This window comes from Mytilus galloprovincialis, chromosome 2 (genome assembly GCF_965363235.1).
Source record: "Mytilus galloprovincialis chromosome 2, xbMytGall1.hap1.1, whole genome shotgun sequence".
Lineage (NCBI taxonomy): Eukaryota > Metazoa > Mollusca > Bivalvia > Mytilida > Mytilidae > Mytilus > Mytilus galloprovincialis.
In genome coordinates, this window is record NC_134839.1 from 96839916 (window position 1) to 96861814 (window position 21899).

Sequence of the window (21899 nt, forward strand, 5' to 3'; positions counted from 1 at the left end):
GGACGTGTTTTACTTTAGGACAGACATGGCCTTGAATTTTAATGGATCCATTTCAAAAGCCTTACTTCTTTGTTACAATACATCACTCCGTAAGACTACAGTTTAGCTTTAAGATGAGCACATTTTGGATATATTGTCATACATAATACGATGGATTTCAACATTTTTCGGACCTAAAAGCTAAAGGAAATCCTTGGCCACAATCAAAGTGTTCTGTAACCAGGAGCTACGAATGATGGTATTGATTCCCAGACAGAAACAACTTCTGAATCTTGAGTGGCGGCCAAAGTTAATTATTCTAAAAATGTTTAGAATTGTTAAAAATTTAACAAAAACTGACGTTTCAACTATAATATAATGCATACTTAAAAAATCAAATAATACTTTGTCATTTTTAAAATGTGTCAAAAAGAAGTTGTTTTGTATTAACAGCATTATCATACTAACTATTTCTATGGGAAATTTGTAGTATTATGATCTAATTAAAACCATCAAAACCGTAGGGACATTTTTAATCCTTCGTGAGCATACTACTGCTTAAATTTCTCATCTTTTCAACAACTGAAACGAACAAAACAATAAAACAAAACAAATAACCAAACACATCCATACATTTATAATATACATGTATATCCCTTTATGATAGTTCGTTATGGCAATATAAACCTGAGACGTGGTTATTGACATCGTCTTATAGAAAGTGTATTCAACCAAGCTATATTTTACGATTTTATTACTTTATTCTATTTAACAACAAAACATTTAAAGTCGTGGTAATAATGATCAAAATACCTGTCTTATCGGGGTATTAAAGGGATGGTCAAACGGCTATGCATGTACATGAAAAAATCATCGACCTACATTTCTGGTTACAAAACACAATGATTTGACAGTTTCTTTTCTGAATCATTGCTGCAAATAACAGGAAGATTACATAATTAGACAGCTGTGTGTGACATACAATTAACTGAATTCGCTGACAGTGAGAAAGATGGCAAACTATCTAGCGTTCGCCTTTTATTTTCAAGCTTTTGGAATATTTACTGTGCTATGCTCTGTTGAACCAAATATTGTTTACGAATGGGAGACCGTGGATTTAGTATGGCCTAATTCTTCAGTTAAAGATGAATATGTACAAAGCAAGAAATTTATCCCTGAAAACAATGCAATTAATGGAATAAAAATGTACAAGGATAATATCTACTTGACAATTCCTAAGCTAAAAGATGGCGTGCCGTTTTCGTTGGTAAAAATTCAGAATGATACATCTAAAAATCCGCTACTTATTCCATATCCTAATTGGGATATTCAACTTGAAGGAGATTGCTCAAAGATGCGATTAATTCAAAGTATGGAGATAGATCCTTATACAGGATATATGTGGATCATCGATACAAGCTTTGTTCCGCGTGCCGGTATTAACATTGCTGATCAGTGCCCAAGTAAAATCATTATATGGGACCTGGAAAATGACGTCGAAATCCATCGACATACATTCCCTTTTTCTGTGACCGGGCCAGGTATGTTTTATTTGAATGACATCGTTCTTGACTTCAACAGTAATAAAACAGCAAGATGGGCATACATATCAGACACCTTAGGGCATAGATTAATTGTTTACGACAGGGAACTTGACATTTCTTATGCATTTAGTCATCCATCAATGAAGCCAGTACAAGAATATGCCAGTATAACAATAGGTAATGTCACGAACGCTTACTCCCCTCTTGGAATAAATGGTATTGCAATGTCATCTGATCTTAAAAACGTTTATTATTGCCCTCTAGCCGGAGTAGGTTTATACCGGATCCCAACAGCTTTATTGCGCAAAAACTCTTCGAATACTGATTTTGGAAGGGAGGTAATTCATGTGGGAAACAAAATGGTTCAGAGTGATGGAATATATTATGGTAAGAAACATAACCTATATTATTCAACATTAGGACCAAGAAGTGTTTACCAGTGGTCGATGACACCAATATCAGACAACGTCAAACCTGGCAGACAGACAGAGATTGCTAAGGACGATAGGATCGAATGGGTTGATTCCTTTGCTTTTGATGAAAGTGGCTATTTATGGTTTGTTTCTAATAATTTGAATACGCACTTTTCCAACGATACGACAAAGGGCTCGTCGAATTTTTTCGTTTGGAAACTCTTTGTCGACGACAGCAGTTACTTGAAGTTTTCTGATGATACTAGCTCAGCTCCATCATATTCTCTTGACGTTTTTGTTTGTATGTTTATATTGTTGTGTTCTTTTAATTTTTGGTAACTGTTTTTGAATCTAAAATGAATACAGGCCAAACTTACTGCGCTTTTAGCACAATGTTTCTATATTTAATATTATTATTAATAAACCTAGTATAAGTTGTGTATTTGTTTTATGTCGACTGTCTGTCGATTATTACTTCTACAATAAATCAATGTATTTTTATTACACTACAAATCATATACAAAGAATAAAGTATAGAAAATAAAACACAAGTGATACATGTATGTCAATACGTATTATAAACTTTTATATTAAGTATCGATTTTCTCTTATGAGTGCCTAGGTTTTCAAACTTGAAATGTATAAAACAGTTGAAACATAAGGAAAGTGGTTTTATTGCAAATGAGACAACTATCTATCAAAGACCATAGGACAAGGATTTAGAGGTGTATTTGAAGAATAAAACTTGGAACGACAAAAATAAGTATTGAAAAACATTTTCTTATTACACACTGTTTTTCACATATAATGAAAAAATCTTCAGATTGCCGTATAATTGTTAGGATATTGCCCTCAATCTTGTTTTTATAAACGATTTTAAGTCACGGACAAGACAATACCAGGTCTAGTATTACATTAAACAGTTGAATATATATCACTAAAAACATATGACATGACATATGACTTTGCTGTTATATATTCAGGAGTAAATAAATAATAACGATAATGCTTTTATTTATTTTTAAACAACCTACAATTTTGTGATTTATTAGACATATTATCTGAATAAATTAAAGTAAGACTTTTGTTTGTCATATGTTATTCTATGGAATAAAAATGTATTTTAAAAAATCAAATAGTTTTGAGATTAGGCTTCGGGGCTGTTTATTTTCTGTTCATACCTTTACATAATAAAACTCTTATCTAAGATTTTCTTCCTCTGGAGAAATTTCCTTTGGAATGATTTCTTTTGATATAGATAATCTTTCTTTCTACAATTTTTAGCTCAAATAGATTTTCAGTTTTATTTAAATGCTATTTTCCTTTTTGATAACGCCGATGATAATATTTTCGTAACTTCTGCTGTCTGTATTACAATAATGTAGTTCTTTGTTGTTATTTTCACTCGTTAAATGATAAATGATAATTGAGTCCAGTGACAAGTGTTCAGTTCACATTATAGACAAAATGAATGTTACAAATCCGGCAATAGATAGGTTCTGAGTAGTGGGTCGGCAACTTGAATAAACCATTATAACGGTATCACAAACGGACTTTTAAAATTGTGATATATTTAATACCTTATGTATTTTTTTATTTAATTTAAATTTTGTATGATGCTATTTTTTCAATGTCTGTTGTCTCTCCCGGTAAAGGTCTGATTTATCCTTTTCCTTGTTTTCATTTCACACGTTAACATTTGGTCTAAAAATATTGGTGAATGAAGATTCATTCAGAAACAGTTTTTGGGTTTTTTTCGCTGGCTGTGTTGAAGACCAATTGGTTAACTTCTGTTGTTTTCTGCTCTTTGGTCAGGTTGTTGTCTCTTTGACACATACCCCATTTCCATTCTCAATTTTATTCGTTATTGTTTGTCTAAGGGTGAGACAATAGACATTTAACAATTCGCCATTTGATAATGCCTTTACATTGACTTTTCATCCCTTTAAAGTAACTACATGGATGTCACATGTTAATAAAGAACTGATGATGACCCTTCTGAAGCCTGAGTACAAACCTGGATTTTGGTGAGCTTCGTGTTGCTCAATCTTTGGGTTTCCGTGTATTGTTCTGTTATTGTTTTTTTTTTTTTTTTTTTTTTTTTTTTTTAGAATTATTCATTAATTACCAGGGTGTTGTCTGTTTTTTATTGGACCCCCAACCCATTGCAATCTTTTATCTATTTGTTAAGACAAATATATCACCTAGTTTGTTAATAAAATAATTAATTAATTTATGAAGTTCAGAACTAATGCTGGAAAAGAACTTTAAAATGTTAATCTATGTTATCTTTACATCTTGATATAAAAAAAACATTGTGATACTTTTGGTCGCGTTAAGAGATGGTATATATATATATGTAGTTTGAGATTTTGAAAAAAAAGTATCTTGTTTATGTCTTAAGATTAATTTAATTTGTGATTGGACATGAAGAAATGCTTCAAACACCAAACAAACTTTTAATAAATATCATTAGCTAAAAAGGAGGTGTCAGAGATAATAGAGGGACAATCAAACTCATAGATCGGAAGGGCCTCCAGAAGGGTACACAGATCCTGCTCCGTATGTGATACCCGTCGTGTTGCTCATGTTTTTACAAACCCGGTTAATTAGTCTTATTCGGTAGGTCACATTCGTGAAAAGGGAAGGGGATTGTATTTACGACATAAGGATTATAATTGTGTTTTTAAAATATCGACGATACTCCCATGTGTACAATTAAGTTTACAAAACCCCTATCAGCAACGCTTCTGCAATTCAATTATATAAAAAAAATATTTTGTAATTTAAAACGCCAGTGTTTCTATCATATAACGTTCCTTTACTGACAGTGCCACGTTTAAATGGAATGTCAAATGTATGGTGTCTGTAGAACATCATTTGTTGTTAAAATTATACATAATTCTCGGCGAAAATTCGATTCCATGGAAACGATTCTGTGTCATCTCATTGGACGTATTGAAGACACAGAATTATGCAATTTGTTATTTTCATTTTCTATTTCACTGTTTGAGTCAATGATTCTTGGATTTAATACATGAGTGCAGACGATATTTAAAAATGTTTCAAAAGAAAGAAATTGAAATCAAAGAGTAAAACGATTACTTTGCTGACAAATTCTGTTTTAAAGCCAAAACCATTTCCCCCTGACTTCCACTGACCCGAATTTTGCATTTCATTATTTCTTTTGGTGTGAATTTATAGCTGAAATATCAATAACATATGCCAGTTTTGTGTTTCTAATAATATGGAAATAAGAAAATGTTGTAGGCCAACTTCTGCCATTTTATCTATTATAGTTACATGTGTAGTTTAAACATATTTATTTAAATTGGATTGGGAAACAAGTTTTGCAACTTATATTAATCCCTTTCCACTTTGCGGGTGCGAGTGCTGCCTTGTAGCGGCATTAGCCTGCTCTTTTCGAAATCTACAAGGGTGTCTTTAACGTGCAAGAGACATGGCTCTCTTATAGTTTATATACTATCCAATAAATATGTTTATTCATGTATGCTGATAAAATTATTATACATAATTTTACTCATATTGTATCTGGAGAAGCCTAAAAAAGTAGGATTTACATATGTCTCATTCAAAAATCATTTTGCCTACAGTTAGTAATTACAATTATATTTTTTAACTAATTAGACAACTATCATCCAGTGACAACATAAAAACGAGGATAAAAAAAAAAACAATTATAGGTCACAACCTATCAACTTTGAACAATGATCAACACTCATTATCGTGTAAAAATATAAAGCTATAAAAGTCCCCTGCGTAAAAAATTATACCATTTTATATCATTATTTTGCATTATTACTTGTACATCCGTTTTCATATTCTATAAATGTGCGTTGAAAGATTATTTTTCCAGAATTAGTTTAAACAATATTTTATTTTTTCAAAAGTGCACGAAATATAATTATACAATATAAATACTTGGATTCGGAAACAAGAAAAACTTATATAAATCCGCCTCCCTTTCCAGAGTTGAGGATGGTTCAGCTGCAGCTGAATAAAAACAACTAATTTTAAATGGCGATAATGGTCTTGTAATCGCCGTAAGCTTATGTCAACAGAACGGCTCAACAAATATTCTCTAACTCGTAGATTTAGTTTCCATTTTCGGGATCTTGGATGATGAGGGGTTCATATTTGATCGGATCATCCCTTTCATTAAAAGTCGCATACAGGAGTTACCTTATGGTGTATCGTTTAAGTTATCGTAATGTATTGTGAATCCGTTGCAATATACGGTACATCAAAGGCAATATCCATGTATAAGATTATACAGGGTTATTTTTTGCCATCGAAATTTCTGATTTATTGATATCAATTTACACAGTGAATTGCACATTATCTTGTTTGCTTTGTAAGCCATATAAGTTTGTGTAGTGTCTTTTTTTAAAAAGGGTTGCTGTTACTAGCAAAGAAAATCAAATCACTAGAGATAAAAAAAAAAATGAAAGGAGATGTCATTTAAGGTTCAGAATTACCGTTTTTGTCTTCTCAAAATTATGTTCGTTAAATATGTACTCAGGTGCGTTCAATTACAAAAACAGCAGATCACTTTACTATCTCTAAACTATACTTATAATAAATTATCATTGATCATCTCAACGAGATTGGATTTCTCGCCTGAGCCGGTACGGCGAAAGCGAGAAAAGCAATCGAGTTCAGATGACCAATGATAATCAGGGTTAATATCGTAGAGGCTACATAGGGCTACGTAGATGTATGACCACTGAACGTGTAGTTAGCCTAGCTGCTATGTAGATTTTGATAGCAGCTAGGCTAGCTACACGTTCAATAGTCATAACATTAATCTACGTAGCACTACGTAACATTATTTAGCTGATACGATGTTGATGTTATCGCTATTTTACCTATGACGACGTTGTTAATTTCATGATAACGGGCACGTGCGTCCTTAGTTTAAGCGATAATTTTCATATCATTCGACTCCACTGAGAAAGAAAATTTTCAGCCAGTAAGATAATTTTTTTTTCGTAAATAGCGATAACAAATATTCTCTATAGTAGAAACTATTTTGTTGTTGTTGTTGATTTCAAATAAATTTTCAAATGAAACACCATGCAATGTTCGAGGGGACCTTTTAAATAGCCTAAGAGATTAATACATGGCCTTTTCCATATCAGCCTGGGTATCATCCCTCGACCCATATCAGCACCTCGACTACGTCTCGGGCTGATATGGGGGTCTCGGGATGATACACAGGCTGATATGGAAAAGGCCATGTATTAATCGCTTTATCATATACTTCCGACAATAGTTTTATGTAAGACAAATAAACAAATGCAATAACTAAAACAGTCAAAAACTGTATAAAGAAGTTAAATTATGAATCAAATATACTATAATTGTCCAACAACAGCATCACTACCTCCATAGTGGGTCTCATTGGGGTCTAAGCGCGACGCGGGATTGCCGATTGTTTATAAGCGTGAAACGTGAAAGTCGAATTATTGTGCCGTGAAAACGGGAACTGAAGTCTAGCGGGACACGGGAAATTACAAAAAAAAAAAAAAAAAAATGAAAGTTGTTTACGTACATAGCGTAAGCGGGATACGGGAATCTGACAAAAAAGTAAGCAGGACCCGGGATCAGAAGCCCCCAAATGAGACCCCCTCAATATATATGTATGGTAACATTTCCTATAGAGGCATTTTGAAACATTGAAAATTTGGAAGAGTTTTATGATCATTATAACTCCCTGTTTGTTGTACTATAAAATGATTCTTAATTGTCAATGGGATTTGTTAGCAAGTACTAAACTATCCCCACAAAAGTTCCCGTAAATTTTGACGTCGTCATAAAAAATATCTGACGTCACAATGGAAAAGTAAACAATCGATACCAGAAACACCGGAAGTAACTTGCACGAGAAGCACTGTTATGGGTTTTTGCACGAGACGCCCCTGATATGGGTTATCAGACCGGGCTGATATGGGTTATCAGCCCGGATGGGAAATTATGGCTTGTGTACTTCCGCTCATTTCACATATGGAAAAGCTATCATATCAATGCTAAGTATATGATAAATTTGTATAACTACCGAGCGAATTAGCCTTCGGCTCAGGGGATATAAACTCTAAGCCGGGAATGTTACAGTATATACCCTGTCTGAGACTTAAATAACATATAATATCTTGTTTATGAAGCATTTGGAAATAGAGTAAAATTTAAAATTAAAATTAGAATTAAAAAACACGATTTTTGTAAAGGTAAAATGGCATGTCTTTTTGTGGATTTCTATCGTATGAGTTATCGTTTTCAGTGTCTCGTACAACGTAAGGTGTATTAAAAGGAAACTGACAAGTCATCGTTCTAAATATGCATGTTATAATTGAGTTATCACATAAGTGTATTTCTTACACTTGAAGAAATGTTTAACTAGATATCTGTCATCTTATCGCATATGACACGTCATTGGCTTTCAAAATTGAATAGAAGAATAGTTTTTCAACCCAATAAGATATCAATATCTTTGTAATATCTGATTTCGTTTTGAAATAGTACTAGTATTGTAGTTTTCCTTGCTTTTGTATAAATATGTGCGTTTTTTTATTGTTTCAACTTATTGTCGATATGGCATGTTTCGTATGCTTTTTTCCACACTGATTTAGTATACTATCTGATATTATACTAATATTCACTTCTGATATTTAATGTTCTAAAAACTCAGAAAGTAGTATAGCTATTCATATATATGTTTTAAGTGTTTAAAATTTAAATTTTTTTTTCGGCTAAGTGTCATTTGGGGAAGGGTGACATCCGCTATTGCTTGCAATGACAAATCTAGTTTTCCTTGCTTTTGATTACATATGTCTCATTTTATTGTTTCAAATAGTAAAATCACAAAAATACTGAACTCCGAGGAAAATTCAAAACGGAAAGTCCCTAATCAAATAGCAAAATCAGTTGATAAAACACATCAAACGAATGGACAACAACTGTCATATTCCTGAATTGGTACAGGGATTTTCAAATGTAGAAAATGGTGGATTGAACCAGGTTTTATAGCGCTAAACCTATTATTTGTGTACGATCGTCGCATCAAATTCTATTATATTGACAATGATGCGTGAACAAAATGTCACAAATAGGGGTTCAACAACAACTCGCACCCCATCAAAACTGGGGGTGATTTCAGGTGCTCCGGAAGGGCAAGCAGATCCTGCTTCACATGTACACCTGTCGTGTTGCTAATGTTATTACAAATCCAGTAAATAGTCTAATTTGGTAGGTCACATTTGTAAAAAGTGAACTGGATTGTAGTTACGACAATGAGAACATATCTGATACCATATGTACAATGTATAAGAGATATTTCATAACGGTCAACCAACTCGTGATGGCGTCCGTAAAATTTACGAAGGGATTTAGAACTGTTGGTTTAAAAATGAAAAGGTCACAATTGGGAAGCTGACATCATCTCTTTAGTCGTAAAGTTTAGTTTTCAACCGACCCTCATAGTCAATTTCTAGATATCAAATGGTGAAATCAAAAACTCAAACACATTAAACGAATGGATAACAACTGTCATATTCCTGAATTGGTACAGGCATTTTCATATGTAGAAAATAGTGGATTAAACCTGGTTTTGTAGCGCTAAACCTCACACTTACATGCCAGTCGCATCAAATTCCATTATATTTACAAAGATGCGTGAACAAAACAGACATATAATGGGTTTAGCAGTCATCACTGTGTCACAATCTCAAAACAAACAAAATCTTTAACAAAGAAGCACAAAAAACTTATTGTCGATAAATAAACTCATCATAGATACAAAGATTAAATTTTGTTTATACGCAAGACGTGTATGTGATGTTTCGTATGCTTTTTTCCACATTGAACAGATAAGTATACTATCTGATATTGTACTAATTTTCATTTCTGATATTTGAAAGTATACATATATATGCCACAAACAGTACTATCGTTCAATAAATGCCACCATTAAACTGGAACAGGTTATCTTAACATAATATGCGTAATCTTGTGTTCACAATTTTTAATAAACTTTGGTGGTTAAAGAATTATTTTTTTAATTATACACGAGAAACATATCAGTAAAAACTATTCAACATCGAATTTATAAAGACTGTTTTTGCATAGTTGAACTCAATGGTGGTAAAGGAGGCAAAGTTTTGGCTCTTCCTTTCGGTAAACTGATATCAAATATGTTTGTTTGCAATCTCTTGTTTGCTTTTTCTAATGATGGACTTTCTGGAATTGAAAGAGCACTTATGGACAATTTCCTTATGATAGAAGGTGATACTTTAATCATCGGTGCTTTAGCAGCATTGTTTATAACATCCGGTTCGGAGATTGGTCCAACACACAAATTCCGATGTCGTCGTTTCAGGAAATACAGTGTCGCTAAAATGGCTAGAATGACAAGTAGAATAAATCCGATAACTGACCCTACAATGATGGGGACCAGATTCAAGCTGCTACTTTCTTCATCTGAAAATAATCATATGTAACGACATTGCATCTCTTGAAGAAAATAAAATTTGCAAATACAAAATATTCAGCTACAAAGACACATTATAGTAAGATGATTTTTTGAATTTTCTTCAGAGTACGGTATTTTTTTGTGATTTTTTTTATGATACTTGGTTTTCTTCGTTTAATCTGACTTTATTTTTTTATATTTGTTTTGTCCATTGGAATATAGAAATTGTTCTTGAGAGTGGCTTAAATTGTACTTAAGCCATTTCCATTATGTTAAAACAAATCTATAATGTAGCATCCTGCCCTATTCTGTATAAGTCTGTTCATTCAGAAGCCTGTGATGCAGTGGTTGATGTCTGTTATTGTATATCACAGTTGTTTTTCGTTTGCTGCTTTGTATGTATAAATCCCACTGTTGGTTTTCTCGTATGCATTGTTTTACATTTTGTCACGTCGAGGCCTTTAATGTCTCTCTATGCGAAATTTTAGTAGGCTGTACAATTACGTATGTATGCTAACATTTACGTCTTTTTGTCTCTAGTGGATAGTTTTCTCATTTGCAAATCATATCTCATGTCCTTGCTGTTTTAGTAAAACAAGTTTCTTAATTCCTTAACAATTTATAATGTTACCTGGGTCTGATGTATCGAACTGTATATATACTGGGTTTACACTTCTAACAGAGTAAGATATATTTCCATACTCGGTATACATTTCTACACTGTAGGACACACCAGATGATAAACCTGTTATGGTAAATGATGTATCGTTCGGACTGATCTCAAACTCTATGGTAGAATTGTGTGGTTGTAACAGATGTATGATATATCTGGTCGGTTCGTAACATGTAGGCGGGTGGATCCATTGTAAAGTCACGGCTGTCTTTGTTTTGTTAATGAACGATACTGATGATGGACTTGAATCTGAAACGAAAACAAGGTACGTAAATGAGCAGTATTTTGATTTCAAGAAGAATAGAGTATGCATTTCAAACTTATTCAAATATGTCTTACGACCTGATTTTGAACAACATTTTGGAATTTTGATTTAAGTCCTACTAATGAGTTTTGCAGACTAGATACCCATAGGATGATTTAGGCCATGTTTGATAATATTTTTGTTAAAGTTAACAGACGACGACGACGACGACAGACGCCAATCGATGAGTAAAGCTCACTTGGCGAAAAGGGCCACTTGATCTAATAAGGCCATTATCATATCATCAAAACAGAATTGGTAAAAGAAATTTTTAAAAATATCGTCAAATAAAACTTTAAATCAAGATTTCGTGAATCGCAATTCGATAAAAAGACAATTCATTAAGACGACTGTTTTTCGTGCATAAACTTCAAGACCACTGTTTAAAATGGCTGGATCTCTGACAGGCAAATGCTCCATATATGAGGTTTTTTTTCAGATATATTTCATACTAAAAGTTGCACGAACTATATCATTCAAATCCCATCAAAAATATGACTTTATTTTCAGTGCACTGACTTTTAAGAAAATCAGAAAAGAATCAAACAATATTATGAAACGGTATACATGTAAAACAATGTTACGAAAAACGAAACGAAATGAATATAAAAATCTAACAAACGACCGAAAACACATGTATTAATTCAAACTGTTGGGTAAAACACTTTTATAAATTTCATGCGTCCGACGCGCTTTTCTTGAGTTACTTCATTAGTACCGGTTAAAAGGCAAGGATGTAAATGAAACAAATCCTTTAAAGAGTTTTATAACAAAAAAGAATTTAAAATTATAGTCAAAGCCAATTTATAAGTCATACTGAAAAGGCTCAGTAAAATTGGATAAAAAAGTCAATCACATAGTACAAAGTTGTAGTATCACAGCATTATCCATTTTGACACTGTAAATTTCTGACTCTATAGGGTTCTACTATCTGTAAGACAAACTTGACGCACGGTGTGTGTACATAACAATTTATATGTACACGGACTTTGGTTTATTTGTTGTTTTCCCCCAAAATCCGATAAATATATTACAAAAAAACGGCTACAAATGGGTCTAGTGACACCAAATAGGTAAGTAAGTTTGTAAGTGTGAGACTAGAAAATAAAAGCAATTGAAATGAAAACCTTACGCATGCTTTCAATATATTGCATATGCCATTCATACTTACATTCGTTAATTCCAACGACATTCTTAACATCAATCTGAAAAACAAAACACGCTATGTCAGTGCCTTTATAATATGATCAGAGACATTGTATTATATGTCTCTGATATGATCAAAAAAATCTTTACACTTTGAGTTGTTTTACTTTTAACTAATTTAATCATAAACGAGTGGTGAAGTATTAACTGCAAAATTAATTGCAATTTATATAGAACTGATTGCCCCTGAAAAATACCACATGTACCAGAGTATATTTAATATGTAAGAACTGTTTACATTATACATTACATGAACAGAAAATAATGATAAATTGTAAAGAAATGTCAATATGTGTTTACTTCGAACATAGACGTCGTATTCAGACCAGCTGTGTTAGAGGATGACACAACCAGAACATATTTGCTGTTATCTAATAGCTCGGATGACACTGCAAGGAGACAGTTGTCCACATCAAATTGTATTTTGCGCAAAAAACAAAGTCCCATTGGCACACAGTAACAATCTGGGTCTTGATTACAATACGTTTTATTCTGTAAAAAACAAATACATGAATTATAAACAATGTGAATAATTACAAATTCAAATAATTGAATCTTTAATGCACCATGTGGTATACTTTTCCAAAAGAGGCAATTGAATACAATGAAATGAACAAATCATAAAACAGTGGGCATACACTGTATAATTGTAAGTCTCTTCTACGTATTCAATAAACAAATGAAAATCATAGCAATCATAGCATCCGGATTCTTCGTATGGACATTCTAATTATATCTGGTTGTTATCATTGAATGAAGAAAATGTCGCCTTTAATTTCTGTTATTTCTAAAATATAAAAATTGCTCAATTTGATACTTTTACCATATATACTATCTCTAAATATTTGTTCAAGTTGTTGTAAATATTTACCGTAATTTCCATTATTTTTTCGGTTTCGTATTTAATATCATCAGAGTTTTCAAGTTTCAGTTGAATAGAGACGTTTGTACAGCCACTGTGTAAATCTTGAGTGATAACTGTAAATCTGTAATAAATTAACGACATTATGCATTCTTGATTATATGAAATAATCTTAAATTATTTATGGTAACATAATTATCATTGATAAGATTACAAATAAGACTTGTCTGCCTTTTTTTTTCTGAATTTGACGCATTCGTTGTTTTGTATTTTTCTTTTCTCTGGCGATTGCAAATACTTATAATTTAATTTTGGATGTAACACGTCTTCTGATTAGCTGAAAGTGTTTTGTTTATCAGCTCATGGATATAATTTTGTCACGTGACCATGACATCATGAACGTTCTATCATGACATACTCTGGCTTAAAATGAAATTTAGAATTAAATTATAAGGAATGACTATAATACTTTTCTGTCTATTCGAAATAACCTAAAAAATTGTAGTGCACACTTGAAATTACCCGCTACGCGGGTTATTCAGTGGGCACCACATTCTTAATGTGATTTCTTCATAGACAGAAAAAATATAACATTCATTCCTTAAATAAAGCCTCTAATAATTACTGCCTATTTCAGTTATGTTCTATAATGTTGCTTCGTGGCTTCTTTGCTGACCAAACATTTTGGTTTCCCGAGCTAGCTTCAAGTAGGAAAAAAAAAAAAAATTTAATCCGGGTTTTAAATATGTTGTTCATCGTTTTTGGTTGTTGCAACGTGTAGATGTTTCATTGTCGGTTTTACATTTCAGATATATGGTCAATATATTTAGGACTTTTCCTGATGAAGTTTGGTGCTGGTGCCGTCTGTGGAACTGAACAATATTTTATGATTCCTTCTACGCTTTTTGTGTATAACAGTTGTTATTGTGTGATAAATAGAGCTAATTTAAAATGAAAATGACCATTAAAGAAGTTTGGAATGCCTTTAGCGGTTTTCTTAATTTAGCTTCATAATTATCGTTCTAACACATGTATTTTAATGCCAATACTGTATACATATCTGAGTGAGTGAGAAGCTAAATTACCAATGGTGACCTTTCAGTTAAACAATGTTAAAGGGGTAGGGAAAAGTTGAAATTAAATCATTTCTAAATTGTGCAACGGAGAATATTTTATTATAAATATCTTGTTTGAACCAAAACACTAATAATTTATCGTAAAATACTTAACGCGAAGAACACCATTTTCCCAGTTATTAACACACTTTAATTTAAAAAAAAATTAAAACATTGCTTCGGCCATACTTCTCTTTACTTGCCTATTGACCAATGAGATACATTTGTTCTATTCATTTGCTCTGAAGTCTGTAGTTTTGAAAATATATAAAGGAAAATCAAACAAAAAAAAATAGTGTAAAATAAATGCTATGGATATAATCTACGAAATTTATGTGTATATTGAAATAACAGTGAAATAACATAGATATAGATACAAGAAGGTGTGGTATGAGTGCCAATGAGACAACTATCATTACCTGCTTGTAAATTTATAGAGCTATTTTTTAAACAAAAAGACATTTAGTGAAAATACAGTAAACATACCTGCTTGTAAATTTATATTGTCCGTCTGCATTATAGTCAGTACCAGTTAGATGATTAACTGGACCACTCCTATCAAAGTAAACTATAGTTGTATCATAGTTACTATTGTTCATAATGTCAAAAGCTCTAATCCAAATCTGACGTAAGTCCCCGTCGCCAATGGTACGTTCTGATATTTGTAACGTATAGTTTTCAGCAAAAGGTACCACAGTAACCCATCCATTAGTTGGAAGATATGATTTCTTTTCAGTAACCTTTTCGTGTGCGATTTCAAATCTGACAATTCCATGAACGTTTGCTATAGAGCTTATAGTTCTGTCTCCATCTTTATCGTCATATTGTGGTAGTATGCGCTTATAATTATTTCGCTTTATATTGTCACTTAGTCGGGGTTGATAGTCCAAAACTTTTGACAAAATATGTTGTTGCTCATGAAATGAATTGGAAAACAGACCCTGCCACTGTACTACTACAGGAGACGAAGCGTCAGAATTATAACTTATTTGCCATGTAAAATTTGTCGAGGATGAAGCTGACGATACATATAAACGACCTGTAGAATTTAATTTTTCCACATTAGAAGTTTTATCATAGACAACAATTCTTCTCACATATTCAGAATTATTTGCCTTATCGTTTATTTCTAAGATGCACGAATAAACTCCAGCTTCTGTTGGTTCGTATTCCGGAAAAACAATATTAATCTCCTCGTTTATTATTGACGAAAATAACGGTATAGGATTCGAGTGATTAGTTATGAGAGGTTCACGTAGTCCACCTTCCGATTGTACATACTCCATTTTCCATACTTCGAAAGTATACCTATAAACTCCGGAAAGTGTATCCATCCAATCAGACCAAGATGGACGAAATTTTGTCTGTCAATGAAATAAAAAAGAAGTATGTTAAGATAACCTTAAAATTAAATTAAAAAATTACTTTAGTAACAATTTGGATAGGAGAAAGTCCTCATCATGCAAAGAAGAAGTAAAAGCCATACACATAACAGAAAAGGATTATTATAGTGTATTCAGATTTTATACGTTAAGATAGAAATACAAAATTACAATGAAAAAATAAAACAACAATTGAACAAAACTGTCTTTATTGAAATGTCATGCCATACATATATATCTCATGTAAGGATCAAGCATATTTAATTATCAAACATGTAATACTAGTTCATCAATGCATAAGAATAAGCAAATCATGTGTATACCGTTGTAACATCCTTGATAAGCTCCATTGATGTCCCAACACAAAGGGGGTTTTGTGTGCAATGGAAAGGTACATCAAAATCAAATTTATACTCCAGATTCTGTGTGACATAAGAACCGATATAAAATTCAGTTCCTGCATCTGTCCCATCACCTATGTTGATCAGTTGCCTATTTCCACCTGATTTGACATTGAATGTTATAAGAAATCTAAAAAATAAAACCTAAAAATTATTCAACATGAAATATTGATTTTTAAGTTTCAAACCATCTTAATAAAACACAACTTGGTTTAAATAACCTAACTAAAGATCCATGTTATCCAGGATTATTAGTTTACATCCTGGATCTCGCTTTCTGTCGAAAGTTATATTTTGGCATTGCCTACAGGCTCTTGCCTTTTTTACAACTGCTTATGGCGTTTTTATACAAAATCAGTTGAACTTTTTCTGATTGACATTTTTAAAAAACACAGAAAAGATACAAGTAGAAAGGGATTTAAACTTGGTTTGAGTACTGTTAGTACACTTACAATACTGGCACTTTGTGTGTCTCGGTTTTAAATTGTTCTTGTGTTAATTTACAGTTTGTTTGAAAACTGTGTTGTTATACAATTGACACAAAAAGGATGTTTGGGCGATCCCAAAATGTTAATTTTGACTACATTAATGTTCCTGTTGTAATGTCAATGTAGTTGGTTGCTGTTTACAGTATTAGTTTTTCATTTATTGTTGTAGCATGAAGCAGGCTACTTGTTCTCTTTTGTTTTTGTTTCACATTTGGTCATACTAGTGCTGTTATTGTTTACTACATGTTACTTGTATGAATTAGTCTGTTGTCTTCCGTGGGAATCAAGTAAATAATGTGATAATAATAATACCTTAAACAATAGTAATACCAATGCCAATTGTTCAGCTAATCAAAAATAAAATCAGACAAACCCAAAACAGAGGTTTACTTGTTAAACGCGGAATACAGTTATTGAAAATTAAGCTGAAAGGGTTTTTTCTAAACATATTATATAGAACAATATAAAGAAGCTTACGATTCTCCAGAGCTCAGATCAAATTGTTTCTCTAATTGAATAACACAATGCAATTTATCGACAGGGTTTAAATCGCTGATGTTACTGCATGGCACAACTGTAACATTGTCTCCTGCAATTCAAAACAATTAAATCTTATGTTAATTTTTTTAATCATATATATTCAATTATGATAGGTCTAATTGTCCATATTTTCTGTACTTCCTATTATCCTTGTTGTGCACAATAGAAAAAAAATCAAAATATATATGTCTGTTCAACCATATTAGAAATTTTCAGACATGATAAAAATAATGAGCAGTGCACCTTTACAGCTTTGTTATAACGCTTTGTAAGGGTACTGCAAGACCGAAACCAATTTTAGGATGAAAATGATGCATTAAACCTGGTGTTATTGCTAGCTAAACCCAACAGAAGTTTGACATAAAAAGGCTACTTAACATCATATTTTCACTACATGATTTTGATGTTCCTTGCCTCCTGAAATTCATGCGAAACAAAAATGTAACGTAGCGCAACAAGAGTGAAAACATTATTCTTGAACACGTAGACCATATATATCTAAACGGTCATGGGCACAGCTCGAACACAGCAAAATGGAAATATTTGTTAAATACGAGAAAATATCAAAATGGTTTAATTGGTTTGAATCTGAACCATAGTGGAATTTATAAAGTAAACAAGTCAGAACCCTACCTTTGCTTAACGATTTATGCATAATTTGTACATTTCCTTGAACTATTCCAAACCGAGCTGATTTCATGTAATTTGGGTAACTTGGTTGAGGTCCAATTGTCGAGTTGGTATGGATTTCAGCATCTATGTAGAGTTCAAGGATATCGAATTCGTCTAGATTAGACCATGTCGAGTTGTGTGTTGCATTAATTAAAACGGATGATATATCATGCCCTGTAGTTGTATCTATGCTAGTCAAAGTTGATTTAATTCTTAGTAATTCAGGTCTATACACTTCGTCAACTGAAATGGAAGCGCATACGTCATTAGGTCGCACTATTTAAGTACGTTCTAAGGAAATAAATTGTATTAAATACAACATGCATGTATCATTTTATTTATATGATTAGGGTTTAAACTCGCATGTGAATAAAGTAGTAACTGCGAGTTTTATTGATATACGTATACCCTTTTGCAAGTTTTATCTCCAAATTAAAAATAGTCAATTAATAAATGTATGATATGTCTTGTGGTTTAAATATATTGTGTCCAGTGTCTGTCTAATGTTTATGAAATTAAATATGATTAACCGATAAAGACATTAGTGCGCCAGCGCTTCGAGTTTGCAACAGGTAATTTACTTTAGCACATGCTTGGTGTAGTTCATATGTGTTTCTAGTTTCTAGTTTTTTATAAACATTAGACCTTTGGTTTTCCTTTTTGAATTGGTTTACACTAGTAATGTTTGGGCCCTTTATAGCTTGCTGTTCGATGTCCGCGTCTTCTTATTTATGTAAATTAAGTCATCTAAAAGTGTCTAGAATATGAAATAGTTTTTGTTCAAAATATTATGCATTAATTAACGTCGTTTGCTAATTAATTGACGTTATTTTCTATTGTCAACATCTTGTAAGTGATACGTGTATCTTTTCAGTGATTTGTGTGTTCAAAAGAGCTAATTTATAATTTTACTTACTATTTAAACATGTATCGCCACCAAATCTACTGGAACACAGGCAACCATCATTATCAATTTGACAATTACCGGGGTAGCATGGCTGTAAGTGGGAGCAGAATTGGTCTGCAACAGAGAAATTTGAGTTCAATGTCAATATTAAATTACAAACTATAAAAGATAATATTGTATGTCAATAATCAATTTATTATTTGAAAGGGAGAAAAGCATATGATTTGAATACCATAGAGAGATTAATGTAGGTCAAGATACAAGACTAACAGATAGAAAGTCATACGAACATTTTGTTTGCATACAACCCATCAAATGAAGCAAATTAAAAGGAAAAACACTACAAAAAAAATGTCGAAGGGAAAAAACCAATACAATTGTTCAGTGACAATGGAAGGCAAAATTTGACTATGTATAAAACATAGTACTTTTCGAAACTCGAAAGAGAGAGAGGTAGAGATATATCGATTATACTGAAAAAATATTTATATATATATATATATAAAAAGAGAAAATGTAAATCGACTAGTAATAAAGTTTTCGAACTTTACACCAAAAGTGATGAATCTGAGAGTCCAACTTATTCCAATTTTTATGCAAAACATTTAGACGAATCTGTGTATGATTAAATATCTCAGTTGAATCGGTATTTCATAGTTTATTTTTCGAAATAAGATTTTATTGATTAGGGGAAAGTGAACATGAAGATAAAGTTGAAGCAATCTCTTCAATATATTCATGAAAAGTGTTGGTTGATAGTTACAGAATGTAATGACACAAACGATAATACCAAGTCAGGAATATGACAGTTGTTATTCATTTGTTTGATGTGTTTGCGATTTTGATTTTGCCATTTGATTTTTGACTTTCCGTTTTGAATTTTCCTTGGAGTTCAGCATTTTTGTGATTTGCCTTTTTACAAATATGTACCACTGTTTCAGATAAACATTACGTAGCCTTTCCTCATTTATAATTAACTGTAAAGATTTCAAAAGGAAATCAAAAACAGCTGACAAAAAAAGTACAGAGAAGAGAATATATGGGTATTTGAGAATATCTTACTGGTTGTTACAGTCACAGAACGTGGCTGTAGACTCGTTGTTTGATGTGTTCCATTTCCATACTGTGTATATATATCAACATTATATTTTGTGCCAGGGGAAAGACCATCAAATGTGTAAAGAGTGGAATTTGCATCAACGTTGAATGTCTGTGAAGAATTGTCTGGTCGGGAAAAAATAATAACGAATACGTGTCTTATGTAACATGTTGGGTTATTTATCCACATAATTGTAATCTGGCTATTCGTTTTATTAACAACGGATATTGCAGAAGGACTTGCATCTGTAAGAAAATAATGGGTACATATATAAATATTTACATTATTCAAAATAATTTAAAATGATTCTCTACCAAAATCATAGATGGCTTATACATAATATAGCAAAAGTACTGGCGATACGTCGTGTTTAATGTTTTTCAGTTTATGTTTTTCAATTTTGGAGTTGCTGTGGCTCAATTTTAGATTCATGTGCCACGAATGAGTTTGGCGTACCATAGCATAAACCTGTTACTAGTATTATATATATTTTTACAAGGCTATGTATCGTAATGTCTTTAAAAAAGAGGCCGAAGATAAGAAGAGGACATTTAATATTCATATTTTGAAAAGAAACTGACTACTCCATTGTACTAAAATGTAACATGACGACGAGAAGTATACACATAACTACATAGGGATGAAAGATTGTCCAACACGATCCCCACCTATTGCAAAGGTGATATACCTACATATTGTGTATAACACAGTACATACATATGCATTCATGTATTTAAATTTAAGTTTGAAAACAGATATTTTGACCAGTCAATTTACAAGATAAGTAAAAATGTTAAACAGTTAGTAGTACTTCCATACAATATTAAGTAACAGCTATATATATATATATACTTCAAGCTATTTGAGCTTGTAATCTAAAAGTAATAGGATTACCAGTGAGACAACTATCTGCCAAAATTAAAATAAAGTTAATGTAAACAATTATAGGCAACTGTATGGCCTGCAACAATGAGAAAAACACATACCGTATAGTCGGTTATAAAAGGCCCGACATAAAAATTATGAAACAATTTAATTTAGAAAACTGATAGCCTAATTAAAAACAAACGAATTAACGAGAAAAAAAAATCAGACAGACATGAATCAACGACAACCACTGACCACTGAACTACAGGCACCTGACTTTGGACAAGGACATAAAGAATGTTTACCAAATGAACATCATAAGAAATTGATGGTAAGCGGTTTTATGATTTATCAACAACTTTATATAATTTTGTTTCCAGCGATGGCAATTTGGAATATAAAAACCGCGAGAACATTACAGAATAAGTATTTGTCTATTCATATGTCTTTATCGCATATTTCCAATCAACGCAAAGTCTTCCCTATGAATAGATTTCATAAGCAGATATTTAATGCAGATGCAATTGAACTATTTTGTTGAGTGTGTATATCAACCGTCCAGATAACTTGATCATATTTACCTCGATGAAATGAATTATCAAAACCTTTATAGAGTTTCAAGGTATAACATTTACAATTATATAGATTCGATTCGTTTCGTGTTGTGTAACAGGTTTGAGACATTATTATGTCGTCGTTATAGGTAAAATAGCGATAAACAGATTATCATTGATCATCTCAACTCGATTGCCTTTCTCGCTTTCGCCGTCCCGGCTCAAGCGAGAAAATCAATCTCGTTGAGATGATCAACGATAATCTATAAGTATATCGAAACTGTTTTTGAGTATATTTTGTGTGATAGTTACCATCAGTATTTGAAACGTTAATATTCAATGAACAACAATATTTATGAGTGACTGAGTAATCAAATTAAAAATAAAAACTAAGTGATTCAACTA

The 21899-nt window shown here is 32.0% G+C and overlaps 2 protein-coding genes across 4 annotated transcripts in view; one reads left to right on the plus strand and one right to left on the minus strand.

Moving 5' to 3' along the window:
- The first annotated feature begins 753 nt into the window (after positions 1–753).
- On the plus strand, positions 754–2376 carry LOC143065012 (protein yellow-like). The gene has a single exon (XM_076238281.1). It carries the CDS (start codon positions 992–994, stop codon positions 2273–2275), a length of 1284 nt encoding a protein of 427 aa, XP_076094396.1. The 5' UTR covers positions 754–991; the 3' UTR covers positions 2276–2376.
- A 7476-nt stretch (positions 2377–9852) lies between these two features.
- The window catches only part of LOC143065013 (uncharacterized), a 49791-nt gene continuing 37744 nt past the window's right edge, over positions 9853–21899 (minus strand). Inside the window, exons 30-40 of one of the 3 annotated variants that reach the window (XM_076238283.1) lie at positions 20037–20318; positions 18984–19088; positions 18029–18310; positions 17333–17444; positions 16290–16497; positions 15071–15948; positions 13479–13593; positions 12908–13099; positions 12573–12606; positions 11056–11346; positions 9853–10432 (exon numbers count right to left, since the gene is read on the minus strand). In XM_076238283.1, the coding sequence (XP_076094398.1) occupies positions 10059–10432; positions 11056–11346; positions 12573–12606; positions 12908–13099; positions 13479–13593; positions 15071–15948; positions 16290–16497; positions 17333–17444; positions 18029–18310; positions 18984–19088; positions 20037–20318 (2873 nt within the window). In that variant the 3' untranslated portion in view covers positions 9853–10058. The remainder of the gene's footprint in view (positions 10433–11055; positions 11347–12572; positions 12607–12907; positions 13100–13478; positions 13594–15070; positions 15949–16289; positions 16498–17332; positions 17445–18028; positions 18311–18983; positions 19089–20036; positions 20319–21899) is intronic. The other 2 variants (XM_076238282.1, XM_076238284.1) reach the window with 2 other exon arrangements.